We start from the raw sequence: 12,646 nt of genomic DNA on the forward strand, positions 1-12,646 counted from the left end.
TTTTTGGTAATGCCCTTCGGACTTACCAATGCTCCAGCGACCTTCGTCATGCTTATGAACGATTTACTACGTCCGTATATCGGAAAGTTCGTAGTACATTTTATTGACGATATCTTGATATTCAGTAAAAGTGTTACTGAGCATCGTGAACACTTAAGAATAGTGTTCAGTACTTTGAGGAAAGCCAGTCTTTACGTGAATAAAAAGAAAACTATACTGTGTATGGTTAGGCTTGAGCACTTAGGGTTCATAATTACTCCACAGGGGTTAGAAATGGATCCGAAGAAAGTGGCTGCGATACTAACTTGGCCAATCCCTCAGAGTCTGACCGCGTTGCGATCATTCTTGGGATTTGTCCAGTTTTATAGAAGGCATATCAAAGGATATTCCGAAATAGTATCGCCATTGACTGATCTGACCTCAGATAAAGTACCTTTTATTTGGGGACAGAATCAACAGGAAAGTTTTAACACCATAAAACAAGCTGTGGTCTCAGGATCGGTGTTAAAAATAGTTGATCCTCAGAAACCGTTGTTCCTAGAAACCGATGCAAGTGGCATTGCGGTAGGAGCAGTCCTCCTTCAAGAGGGAAGGCCAGTAGCCTTTGAAAGCAAGAAGCTTTCTCCCTCTCAAAGGAATTGGCCAACTCATGAATTGGAGTTGTTTGCTGTTATCCATGCTTTGAAAACATGGAGGCATTATCTGTATGGTTCAGAGTTTTATGTGGATGTGGATCATGATACTCTGAAACATTTCTGTAAACAGCCTGACTTGAGGGGCCGCCAAGCTAGGTGGGCAGAGCTCATGCAGGAGTTTAATTTAACGATTCGGTACCGAAGAGGAAAAGACAATAAGGTAGCTGATGCGTTGTCTCGCATTATGCATAACCTGAGTTTCACGGTATTAGAGAGTGCTCTAATGACCGAGATTAAAGAAACTTAGAAGGTGGACGAGTTTGTCCAGAGCTTATGGCCTAAGGCTCATGTGTTAAAACCCGGGGAAAATGAAAAGGATGACCTGGCATCCAGAAAAGGCCAAACTTATGCAAGATATGCCATAAGGGATGGTATGTTAGTTAGAAATGGCAAGGTTGTAGTACCTGGTCAGAATGATCTCAGGCAGAGAGTCATCCGACAATGCCATGATAGCCTGTGTGCGGGACATCCAGGAGTCGAGAAGACATATGATCTCGTGAAGCGAGATTTCTTTTGGCCAAAGATGAAAAAACATATTCATGAATATGTGACACGGTGTTTCTCGTGTCAGGTAAGTAAGGCCGAGCGGGTGAAGCCACCCGGACTTTTACAGCCCTTGGAAATACCACTAAGTAAGTGGGAGAGCATTTCCATGGATTTTATTGTAGGGCTACCTGCAACACAAGGAGGGTATAATTCTATCCTTGTGGTGGTTGATCGTCTAACCAAGATGGCTCACTTCATTCCGACTAGAGAGTCTGTTAGTGCCCCGCAAGTGGCGGATTTGTTCATTAGACATATATTTCGTCTGCATGGATTGCCTAGATCCATAGTGTCAGACCGAGATGTCAGATTTACCGGCCATTTCTGGACAGCGGTATTCGAGACACTGAGGACTGAGTTAGGAATGAGTAGTGGGGATCATCCTGAGACGGATGGTCAGACGGAGAGAGTCAACCAGACTTTAGAGGATATGCTGAGAGCATATGTGTCATTGAGGCAACATACATGGGACAAGTGGTTGCCATTGTTGGAGTTTGCCTACAATGATAGGAAACATTCATCTACGGGGTTCAGTCCGTTTGAGCTGAACTATGGTTATAGACGAGCTAATCCAACTATAGTTGGAGTACCTCAGAAAGTGCCTAGTGCCGCGAACTTTGTAGTTCAGATGCGGGAGATGCTAGCATTTGCGAGAGCTAATATCCGTCAGGCTATGGATAGAGCCAAGGTGTATGCGGATGAAAATCGGTCTATAAGAGTATTTGAAGAAGGAGAAAAAGTTTTTCTCAGAATTCCTTCGCACTCGAAGTCGTTGACTTCAGGAGAGTGTGCTAAGTTATCACCTCGATACTGTGGGCCGTGGTTAATTCTAAAGAGAATAGGCAGTGTAGCCTATAAATTAGAATTACCACAGGGGTGTAAGGTGCACCCGGTTTTTCATGTTTCACGTTTAAAGAAATTTTTACATGCTGGTGACTCACTAATCGAAGGTGTGGTTTTGTTTCAGGAGATAGAGGATATTGCAAGGCGCAAACCAACAAGAATCCTGGACCGAGGAACAATGCAGATACGAAATCGGAAGATACCCACGGTGTTGGTTGCATGGCATGGTCAACCTCTATCGGAAGCTACCTGGGAATCCGTATACCAGTTACGGAGAGCATTCCCAGATTTCATCATCGAGGACGCTGATGCTTGAAGAGGGAAGGAATGTTATGCTCTAGTCGAGATAGCATGACCTCGGATAGATCGGTGGGCATTTTCTCTTAGATGACCAACTTTTGTAATAATTAATGTGCATAATTAAATGGTCAAGAGAAGTAACTGCCAAGGTCCTAGGTGAGGGCGTAATGGCATTGAGTAGATAGTTCTAATAGGGCTAGGGCCTAGGTGCATCTAAATGTGCAAATTGCCAAGGGGCGATTTGCTTTTAAAGGAACTCCAAGAGAGGGGTGAAAAAGGATGCATCTAAGTAAGGGCCTAAAATGTAGACATGTGGCCAGGAACTATCTAGGGAATTGTGGGTCTCAGGGATAAGGATGAAGGAATTAACGTTGAGAAAGGTAGAATCACGCATCAAGTCCTTGAGAGTTGGCTGGGAGGAAAGAATAATAGCCATCGCCCGTGAGAACTAAGTAGCAGAGCGCAGGTCTAGTATTATCGCAGGAGCTGCAGAGCGCAACAAGAGAGGTTGTGTCACATCCTCCTTGTGGTTTATTCTCTTATAGGTACTCAGCTAAATGAGTTGTGGCATTCTCGAGATGGAGCAGGAGTGAAGCCTCAAAGTTGGAATAACTCCGGTTGGGGAGGAGATCTAGGTACGAGGAGCTCTACAATAGACGAAAGTTGTTCCCCTCGTCTGGGAGCAATCTCATGGAGCAGCACGAAGCAGCCAGCCTTGTCATCAGTTGAAGGCTGCGAACCAGGCTGCTTGTGGAGCTATGAACAAGATAGTGTGGCTACGATCGGCGAGGAAGTGGGTTTGATGAAGGACACGAAGCTTATTCAGATGCTGTGTAATTGCTCCAGCTTCTTGGGTTTGGTTCGACATCCAGGAGTTGAGAGGGGGTGTTAAAATTTAGTCAGCTCTTGTCTGTACATTAGGGGGAGAGGGGTCAAACCGACCTGACCAAGTTCAGCTAATCCGACTAGACCAGGTTAACCAAGCGAACCCAGACCTGGTCGGGGTCAAGTCGGCCAGGTCAGCAGCATCCCCCCCCATATAAAGTTGGCTCATTGCCTTGTCTTGTACGGTTGATAGGCGCACTTCCAGCCCATGTTTGGAGTCCTCTGAGGTGCAGATTTCAGCCTTGGAGTGTTCTTCCAGTTGTGGTTTTCTAAGCAGTGAAGAGCAGAGTTTTTCCTAGCACTTATGCATTGCAATCACTTGCAGTTTGCTGTGTCTTTTCTCTAAGCGCAGTTTTGTCTGTCTAGACGTATTTCTGCTACTCTCTCTTTTCCGCATATTCCGCTGCACTTTGACACTTTGTAGGCTTCAGTAGGTGCTCAAGGAAGAGCTTTTACTGCTCATTCTGCTAATTGTTCTATGCACACCCACTCACTTTATAACAAGGTGTTGGTATGCACATTGGAGTGCCATAGAATGCCTCACAGTTGCTCTCCAACAAGGCTGTTGGTCTGCACAGTGTGGCCTGGGCTGAAGCCACTCCAAAATCGGCCGACTGGCCTAGGGTTCCGACGACCTTTATGAGGGTGACTGGCTCTATATTTGACCCGACTAGGGTCTGCTGCTGATCCTACATGTGGGCCTGGCCCTGCTGTCGGCCTGCTGACCTGGTTGACCTGTCCAGGCTGACCAGGTGCTTCTTGGGAACTTATAAAGGCCCTATTCTCCAGCGTATTTCCGAAGGCCACTGTCAGAATCCAGGGTCTATGCTAGCCTATGTGCTAGTTTGTGCAGCCCGTGTGGCTGCCCTAAATAAACACCAAGCAGGATGCTCCCATGTTGTCCATGTGGCAGCCTCTCTCAGTCCGTTCCATCTACTGGTTTGACTACACCTTGTCCTCCTCATATGGGAGCTCACAGGTGGGAAGTGGTCCTCTACATTCCAACAGTCATCAGGGAAAAGGTAAACAAGTACTAACATCAATGAACAAGTCAATTTGTTAGTGGAGGTGTCCATGGTAGAGAGATGCAAAACATCAATGCAATGTTCAAGTGTCAAATGACATCAGCAACAATATAGATGCATCAATGGAGATGATCTGCATAAACACCGGTATTCATGAGCGGACAAGGAACAACTAGATGAGCGTAGATGGTCAATGAAGAAAGCAGTGAGATGATGTGTACACGATAGTTCAACTGCTGTCCTTATTTGCCTCAATCTGGTACCACCTTAAAGGAATGTCAATCAGACTCTGTGAAGCATGTTGTTTGCTCTTCATATTTTGCCTAAGTACAAACATATTATTTGCAAGACTTCACGTTGCGAATTTCCAATCAGACTCCATGAAGCATGTTGTTTGCGCTTCCGAGAATGCCCAAGTATGCATACACCCACATCCATTCATCATGGATGAAGGGATGGGTAGATGACACCATTCTAATGGGTTAGTCTTAGTTGGATTTGCCACGTGTCTTACATGCGCATATGAACGTGATCACCACTCTACACACTGTATGGCAGCCAATCGGTGCATGTCTACATGTCCTCTTTGAGCTGGGCTGGCAAATTGATAATAGTGTTTTCAATTATCAAGGACTGTACTTAAAGCATTAATATGAGAGAAATAAGCAGAAATGCAGCTACAAGCAATATATTTTTTTAGGTGTGCATGTTCCTTACAGCTTTTCTAATTCCAAATATTTTGCATTCTTATCTTGAAATGATCAGGTTTGAGTCCCTAACCTTAAGAAGGCCTGAAGCAGCTGCCGCAAAATTTACCGATATGCAGGCTCAAACCCAACTGGTTGAAGCTATTGTTTTTGAGGTAGCTGACAGAGATAAGATTGGTGGTAGAAATGGTGTAGAAGAGTATGTCCTCTGCTGTACCAAAGATTTAGCTGATGCAGAGGGTTGTGAAGGTGGTGAAGTGATTAGGCACGCTGTTGATGGATGGCCTAAATCAATTCCAATATACTTCAGACGAAATAATATTGAAGTCTCAGAAACTCCTGATCCTATAAGGATAACAAAGACTGGAATGTATAGCTTATACTTCATCTTTTGTGACCCTCAGCTTTATGGGACAGTAATCAATGGGAAAACTGTTTGGAAAAATCCAACTGGGTATTTACCAGGTCGATTGTCACCTTTGATGAAGTTTTATGGCTTTTTATCACTTTCTTATTTGATACTCGGTCTGCTCTGGCTGATACAGTATATTCGGTTCTGGAGGGATATACTACAACTGCAAAACTATATTACACTGGTGATTGCACTTGGCATGTGTGAAATGGTCCTTTGGTATTTTGAATATACAAATTTTAATTCAACAGGGTACAGGCCTGCTGGCATTACATTGTGGGCAGTTACCTTTGGCGCTGTGAAGAAGACTATATCTCGCTGTCTTCTTCTGGTTGTTTCAATGGGCTATGGCGTTGTGAGGCCCACTCTAGGTGGTTTGACATCCAAAGTACTGTTTCTTGGGGCTGCTTACTTTATGGCAGTTGAGCTACTTGATGTAGTGGAGAATGTAGGGACAATTAACGACTCGTCTGGGAAAGCAAAGCTTTTTCTTGTGCTCCCAGTGGCCATACTTGATGCAGTTTTTATTTTGTGGATCTTTACCTCCTTGTCAAAAACTTTGGAAAAGCTACAGGTACGCTGCAAGTTCACTAACTCTTTGTCTGCAGATAATTGTGGGTAATTGCGTCTTTTTAAAATGAACAAAGGGGATTTAACAAATTAAGGTCTGGAGGGATAAACTACAACTGCGAAACTACACTGCACTGGTGATTGTGAAATTATAAGAGTGATCGCTGCTTCATAATATAAGGGAAACGTTTTCAGTCCAGGATCAGCAAGTTTACATAGATATTACGATGAGTTATATGCTATATATGCTGTGCGTGATTAAACTCTCTTGTAAGGTTGATAATACATAGGAAGAGGTTGTCCATAGAGGGGTGTCTGTAATGCTAGAGAATGGCAGCTGGAACTTAATTAGTGATGTGTCATTATTCACACACCCAAACACAGCAAAAAAAGAGAGTATCACACAATCATAGTTGCCACATATGCTGAAAGCAACGTGCCCCATGGGCATGATTACTAGAGCAACAATATATACAATGATTTACTCTGCATATATACATGATTACTTGATACACCAATGCTCTAGTAAATCATGTGTATATTGTTGGTCATATATTGTATACAAGATAGTGCCGCATATTTACTAGAGCATTGGTTTATCAAGTCTGTAGTTATTGGCATCTATCTTTTTATTTTTTTCACACACACACACACACACATGCATGCACGCATGTGTGCGTGTGGAGCTAGATTATCCTGCCTTCTTGTCATATGATGATATTTTCTGAGCCTTGTAACTGGCTGTCCCACTCTTAGGTACTGTTTTCTTTTAATATAATGACAAATAGTGTCACCCAAAAAAAGAAAGTGTGTGCGTGCGTGCTGTAGTGTGTGTGTGGAGCAGCTATGGTCTCCTGCAGTTTTGCTTCCTCTTGAGAGCCCTTTCAGACCTCTGCCGACCTCAACTTATTCTCCCCTACAGGCGCGACTCAATTTCCTCCTATCGACTGCTTCGTCTTGTTGTTTTGAGCCTTTTCCAACTCGACCTTGGACTGTGTGCTGCTCGTGTGGACTTTAGGCATTGCTGCCTGCTGTGATGACCAGCCTGCATGCTGCTGGTCCTTCTTTCCTGCAGTTTAGGGTTTTGTACAGCCCTCGTAAACTCTGTGCAGCCTTTCTCATGCACTCCTTGCTGTCGTAGTCCTCATCCCAGTCTGATTTTGAGCCCGTCCATCACCTCCTGTTTCTGTTGCCAGCTTTGCTCCATTTCCCCCCTGCTCATTGTGTGTGTGTGTGTGTCTAGCGAGCTCATTTTTTGTTGTTTTTTGCTCCTGTTAATTACCCGTCTTTCCCCCCTTCTTCCATCAGTTTTTATTTTTTGCTGTGTATAATCTTTCCTCTCTTTTTTCCTTGCTGTGTGGTCACCTCACCCCTATTTTATCTTCCTTTTCCATCTGTTTATAATCTGCTACTTTTTATAGGCCCTTTATCTCATACAAATCTCTTACCTCCCTTTCATACTCTTGGAGTTTTTTTCCATTGCACAAGTTTTTTTGGCTCAGGATGACCCTGTTCAGACCTTTCTTGAGGCTCAGTTGGTGTTTGATGTCATGCACGAAGGCTTTGAAGACGGACACAAAGATGGGAAGGGTCCTGCCCCTGCTATTGGAATTATGGTGAATGTTGATGAAATAGTGAATCTAGTGCGTGAATATGCTAAGCATGGTGTGATTATTTTTTACTAGGTAGTATGCCTATAATGGCAGATGAGCAGCATAAACAAATGCTATTGGAGGATTCTCCGCTCTTTTATAGGCAACAAATGCTGCATGTCTTGCTACACTGTTTTCGAACATAAGCATAGCAAATACAACCAAAGACTCTCCAATCCATCCCACTTTGACCTCTCCCTTATCCAAGCTTTTTGGAGTATCTCGTTTTCCACTTCCTTCATTGGACACCTATTAAGCTTTCATGTGCTACCTCCACCCAAAATATTTTGACATTCACATCTCAACAAGGCCTAGTTGCCTCAACAAGGTCCATGTTATTCCGATCTACCGGTCCATTTTATTGAGTATAGACCCTAGAAAGATGTGGGCCTTATCTACCATGTGAGCATAAGCCCTGGTAGGATTCCATGGACTGTCTGACTATATCTAAACTCTACAAAAGATATAGGATCCTATACACAGATGGAAATTGATATCAGGGCATACAAATTTATCTTCATCGAGTCTAGCAAGTAGCTGGGGTGTGATCTTCAGTGGAGGGAAAGGCACTATGCTGTCAAGAAAATGAAGCCAAATTTTAGGGGAGATGAAGAGAGAAAAGAAAGACGATGCTTCCCTCACTCTAATGACCGGAAATAGAATTTGCAGCAGGAATGTTGCTTCCATAGGTGAGAAAACAGCAGCAGCAGCTCAAAGAACCCAAGAAGGCTCTTGAGAAATTACTCACATGGTCCTTGAAGAAAATGGAATATGCAAAATTGTAGGGCATCCTTGAGGGGGTGCAAGGGGAGATAACCAGCCAAAGTACAACAGGCAAACGAGTGTGCAAATGAGTGACTATCATGAGATTGAAACTGTACTATGTATTTTGTTTTTAGAGGATGAGTTTGGGCATTTCCTAGATTCATCTAGATATATGCTTCCGCTGTATTAGCGGACATGCAAATTTCAGCTTGTGGAGTTTTCCTCCATGTTGCGGCCTGTTGATATTGCGATAAATTCTTTCTATCTTAAGTGGTGAGTGGCCTTGTCAGCTCGATGGTCTAAGCATTTTTTTGCTTGGATGCTCATTTGGGAGAGACTAAATGAAATCATACAGTCTTTAGATTGAATGTCGACTACTTTTTGAGTAGCCTTGTCCTTTAGTGCTAGCCTCTATTACTAGCTGAGTTTGCCCTTCACCAGATAACCAAGTGCATTGGATGTTCCATGAACCTAGGAAGCAGATTGCATTGCCACGAATAACACTTGGGAAGTTTTGTTTACCTTCCATTTGGAAAGAATATGGTAGGATGCAGGTTGGCGTACGAAAGTAAGTCAACAACACATGGTTTCATTAACAATTACCAAACAAGACTACTTTCCAAAAGGTAAGGGACTAGATTGTGTAGAGGCTTTTGCACCAGTTGTGTGTAGTCGACCATTGTAAGAACAATGCTATCCATGACAACATACTTCTTATGACTAAGCACATCGATATCATATATCACTTCATTTGTGAAAAGATGGAAAACCAATATGTCTAGATGTATAGCTCGACCAAGGACAATTGAGCAGACACATTGACCAAGGTTTTAGCAAATCTTTTTTGGATGTAGACAACTCTTTAATGCATATGATAACTTCTTGATATACATAACTTGTTTCTTCAAAGGCGGATCGGTGATGCATGGTGCAATCTTTAAGAATTAAGTGATAATGGGAGCATATGGTCAGCAATGCCCCCCATAATGCAAAATGGGAGGGATTGCTGGGCTGATGCTCCCATGGATTGGACAGTGCCATCATAGATTGTAATAATGAGTGTACAAATGGTTACAACATGTGTGACGAGAGCATACGGTTATAGAACATTTACAGAGTTTACATCCTGAGTTTAATTCCAGCTCTAGTTCAGTAATAATTTTTTGCAACATGTATGTGGCGTTATGCCACGTTGCTCTAGGGCTTAATCTTAGTAGAGCGTCCTACAAAACCCACTATTGCTTTGTATATCAAAGCAATCCATTTCAAGATTTCTTTAATATTGTGTGCTCTCTCCACTCTCACAGACTTGACAATATGGAATTCAATCGATTGTGAGCTTAGTCTAAGGCTTTAAAGTTTAAACATCAATGTCAAGCTTTAGCACAAACCCTAGTGGAAGAAGAGAAGCCTTGATTGATCAAGCAAACTACTTGCATCAAAATATGGTGGATAGAGTGCTCCATGGGGGAAGAACCCTACTTTGTCAGCTTTACATCAATCAAGAATTGTTGACTGTCTCTAAAAAGAATACGAAAGAGCATGTCTTTAAGAAAAGTCCCAATTGCTCTCTAGAAAGTACAAGTAGTGAAGAAGAAGAGGTGCCCATCTTGATGTACTTCCATTCCTTAGACAAGAAAGAGAACCACTGTATCAACATCTCCGTGCTCTTCTACATGTTCTTTGTGGTCCAAGATATTACTGGAGATTCAATGCTGAAGCAATATTCAAAAGTAGACCAATTGTAATCTTGACTTCCTATTTAATCATTAGTGCATCAAGACACTATCAGACTAATGTTTTTGCTCTATACCATTCCATGGGCTAGCTTCCCTTGACATATCTGAGAATTCTCTTTGCAGCTTGCCAATGGCATTCTTTAGGGTATGCCACTGAAAACCACACTAATTGATCAACTTATGACCGGTTTACTTGTGATCATTTATATCAAGCTTATTAAATTGCTTGTAAAGGTTTTATCACTCTACAACTCTCTTCATTGTTTGATAATCTCATTGGAGTCCTTATTAGCTTGCAATAATCCATTTTAATGTCTTGAGGGTTTCCTTTGCGTACTCAATTTGGGATATAAATGTTTTATCATTGACTCTCAACTTCGCTTCCCATACAATATGACCTAGGTCTTTCATCCCAAAGGCCTTGTTTAGGTCCTCTTTGGTTTGTTTCATTAGTTCCTTGCTACTATGTGAGCACAGATAAATTTGAAATCTTTGTGACTGATACATGTAACCTTCCTCTTTCATATCCATCGAAGCCATAATGAGTTGCAAAGGCTACAATCAATATGATGGTGAAGAAGTGTATCAATTATCGGGCTCTAAATAAAGTGACCATCAAGAATAGGTTCTTTACATCGTGTGTGGATGACTTGTTAGGTGCCTTGAGGGAGAAAGGGTTTCCTCCAAGGTTGACTTAAGATCTGGTTATCATCAAATGAAAGTGAGATGAGGATGAGTTTTGGTACCACATAGTGGTTCTTGCTGCCCACTCCTATAAGCTAAATTTAATCATCTACTTTAAGACATGGCTGTATTTTAAATATATACCAACATATCAAGTGGGAAGGCTTGAAGGAGGATGTTTGCCCCTATATGAAGAACTAATGAAGTAGTCAAATTTGCTACACCCTCTATGTATTCCTTATCAAAAGTGGGAGAGAGTAATAATGGCATTCATGTGGTAGTTGACTGCCTAAATAAGTACACACACTTTATGCTGAATAAGACTACCTAGACATTATTTGGAATAGCGGAATTGCTATGAAGAATGTTGTAAATCGCATGCATTGCCAATTGTAGAGTCTGACAAGGATAGCAAGTTTGCTATGATGGTCCTGTCTTCATAATTTGGTGGGAGGAGAGATGATGGTGGCTGAAGACAAATTGAAAGGGTCAACTTATGGTTGCATTCAATGCAACATCAAGCAAATTGCCTTGCATCTGTTTCCGACCACCTCTTGTGTGGGCAGCCAAGGGCACAGCTTGCTTGCTGTCCCTGAGAGTATACAAGTTAACAACAGTTTCTTATTCTATCAGACATGTATGAATATGCAAGAGCTATCTTGGGACTGTTTAATGCTGTCTAATGGCAGTCCTCTCCTTTGCAACTGCTTGTTCGATAGCATGATCATCAATTGGCTGCAAAGCAGGCTGAACATGGGCATCTTGAGGAGGCTGTGACCTTCTAGAAGCATTGGGATTTGTTCCCTGCAAAATCTGATTTTGAATCTATGTTTGATTGAAAAAGTGGGAGCAAGGAATCACACACATAAGGGGCATCTACTGATGGCTGTTTTTTACAGTCCAGCCGATGTAAAGCTGCATTCTCAGAAAAAATCACGTCCTTGATGACAATAACCTTGCTTGTGCTAGGTTGATACAACTTGTATCCTTTCCACTGTGAGCTGTAGCCAATGAAAATGCATTTGGCTGCCTTATCTTCCTACTTATGCCTGAGCTAAGAGGAAACACGTGCATATGCTAAGGACCCAAACACCTGCATGAGTGAAATTACACTCTTGGGGCCTTTCCATGCTTCATAAGGAGTGATGGTCTTGAATGCCTATGTGGGTGCTCTATTTATCCAACCAAAACTTGTTTGGCAAAGATTTTCTCTTATGCATGCATCGATAAACCCAAGTATGTCTGGTGAAGTCAAAGGTGACAAAGTATAAATAACTCTGAAGTGATGCTGTTCGCATTGGCCCACATACATCACTATGCACTATATGCAACTTATAGGATGCACCAACAGTCCCTTTTGGAAATGAGAACTGATGCATTTTACCCAACAAGCAATGCTCACAGAGATGTTTAGTAAGTGCATGCATGGGTGGAAGGTCTACCATGATGTCCTTAGAATGCATTTTCACCAAACTTCCATACTTGAGATGTCCCAATCTCTCATGCCTGAAATTACAGATTCAGCAGCTGTATTTGCTTCTGTAACAGCAGGTTTTTTATATGCATCAAGATGGTACAGCCCTATAGAAAGTCTGCCAGTAAGTACTATACAATTCTCATGCTGGTTGTCATACATAGCACAACAATAACCATAAAAAATAATGCTGAAGCCATTTGTGGAGATGGCTGATATAGAAATCTTTTTGATACCTGAAACATTTAAGTCTTCCACAAGAGTCACTGCATCCCTCGACACTGAAATGACCTGTACTTGGCCAATTGCCTCACGGGAAAAGAGGCATTGTTTGCACAAGTGACAATACCCC

At 42.3% G+C, this 12,646-nt stretch overlaps 1 protein-coding gene across 2 annotated transcripts in view; it reads left to right on the plus strand.

The window, feature by feature from the left end:
* Positions 1 to 12,646, plus strand: part of LOC147896531 (uncharacterized) — a 35,585-nt gene that overhangs the window by 17,012 nt on the left and 5,927 nt on the right. For both annotated transcript variants that reach the window (XR_015541756.1, XM_087381397.1), the window contains exon 2: positions 5,057 to 5,984. Coding sequence is in view for 1 of the 2 variants with exons in the window: in XM_087381397.1 (XP_087237523.1) it covers positions 5,057 to 5,984 (928 nt within the window). In the remaining variant the exon portion in view is untranslated. The remainder of the gene's footprint in view (positions 1 to 5,056; positions 5,985 to 12,646) is intronic.

Source organism: Dipteris shenzhenensis, chromosome 11 (genome assembly GCF_047967505.1).
Source record: "Dipteris shenzhenensis isolate YYH24624 ecotype China chromosome 11, Dip_SZ_1.0, whole genome shotgun sequence".
Taxonomy (NCBI): domain Eukaryota; kingdom Viridiplantae; phylum Streptophyta; class Polypodiopsida; order Gleicheniales; family Dipteridaceae; genus Dipteris; species Dipteris shenzhenensis.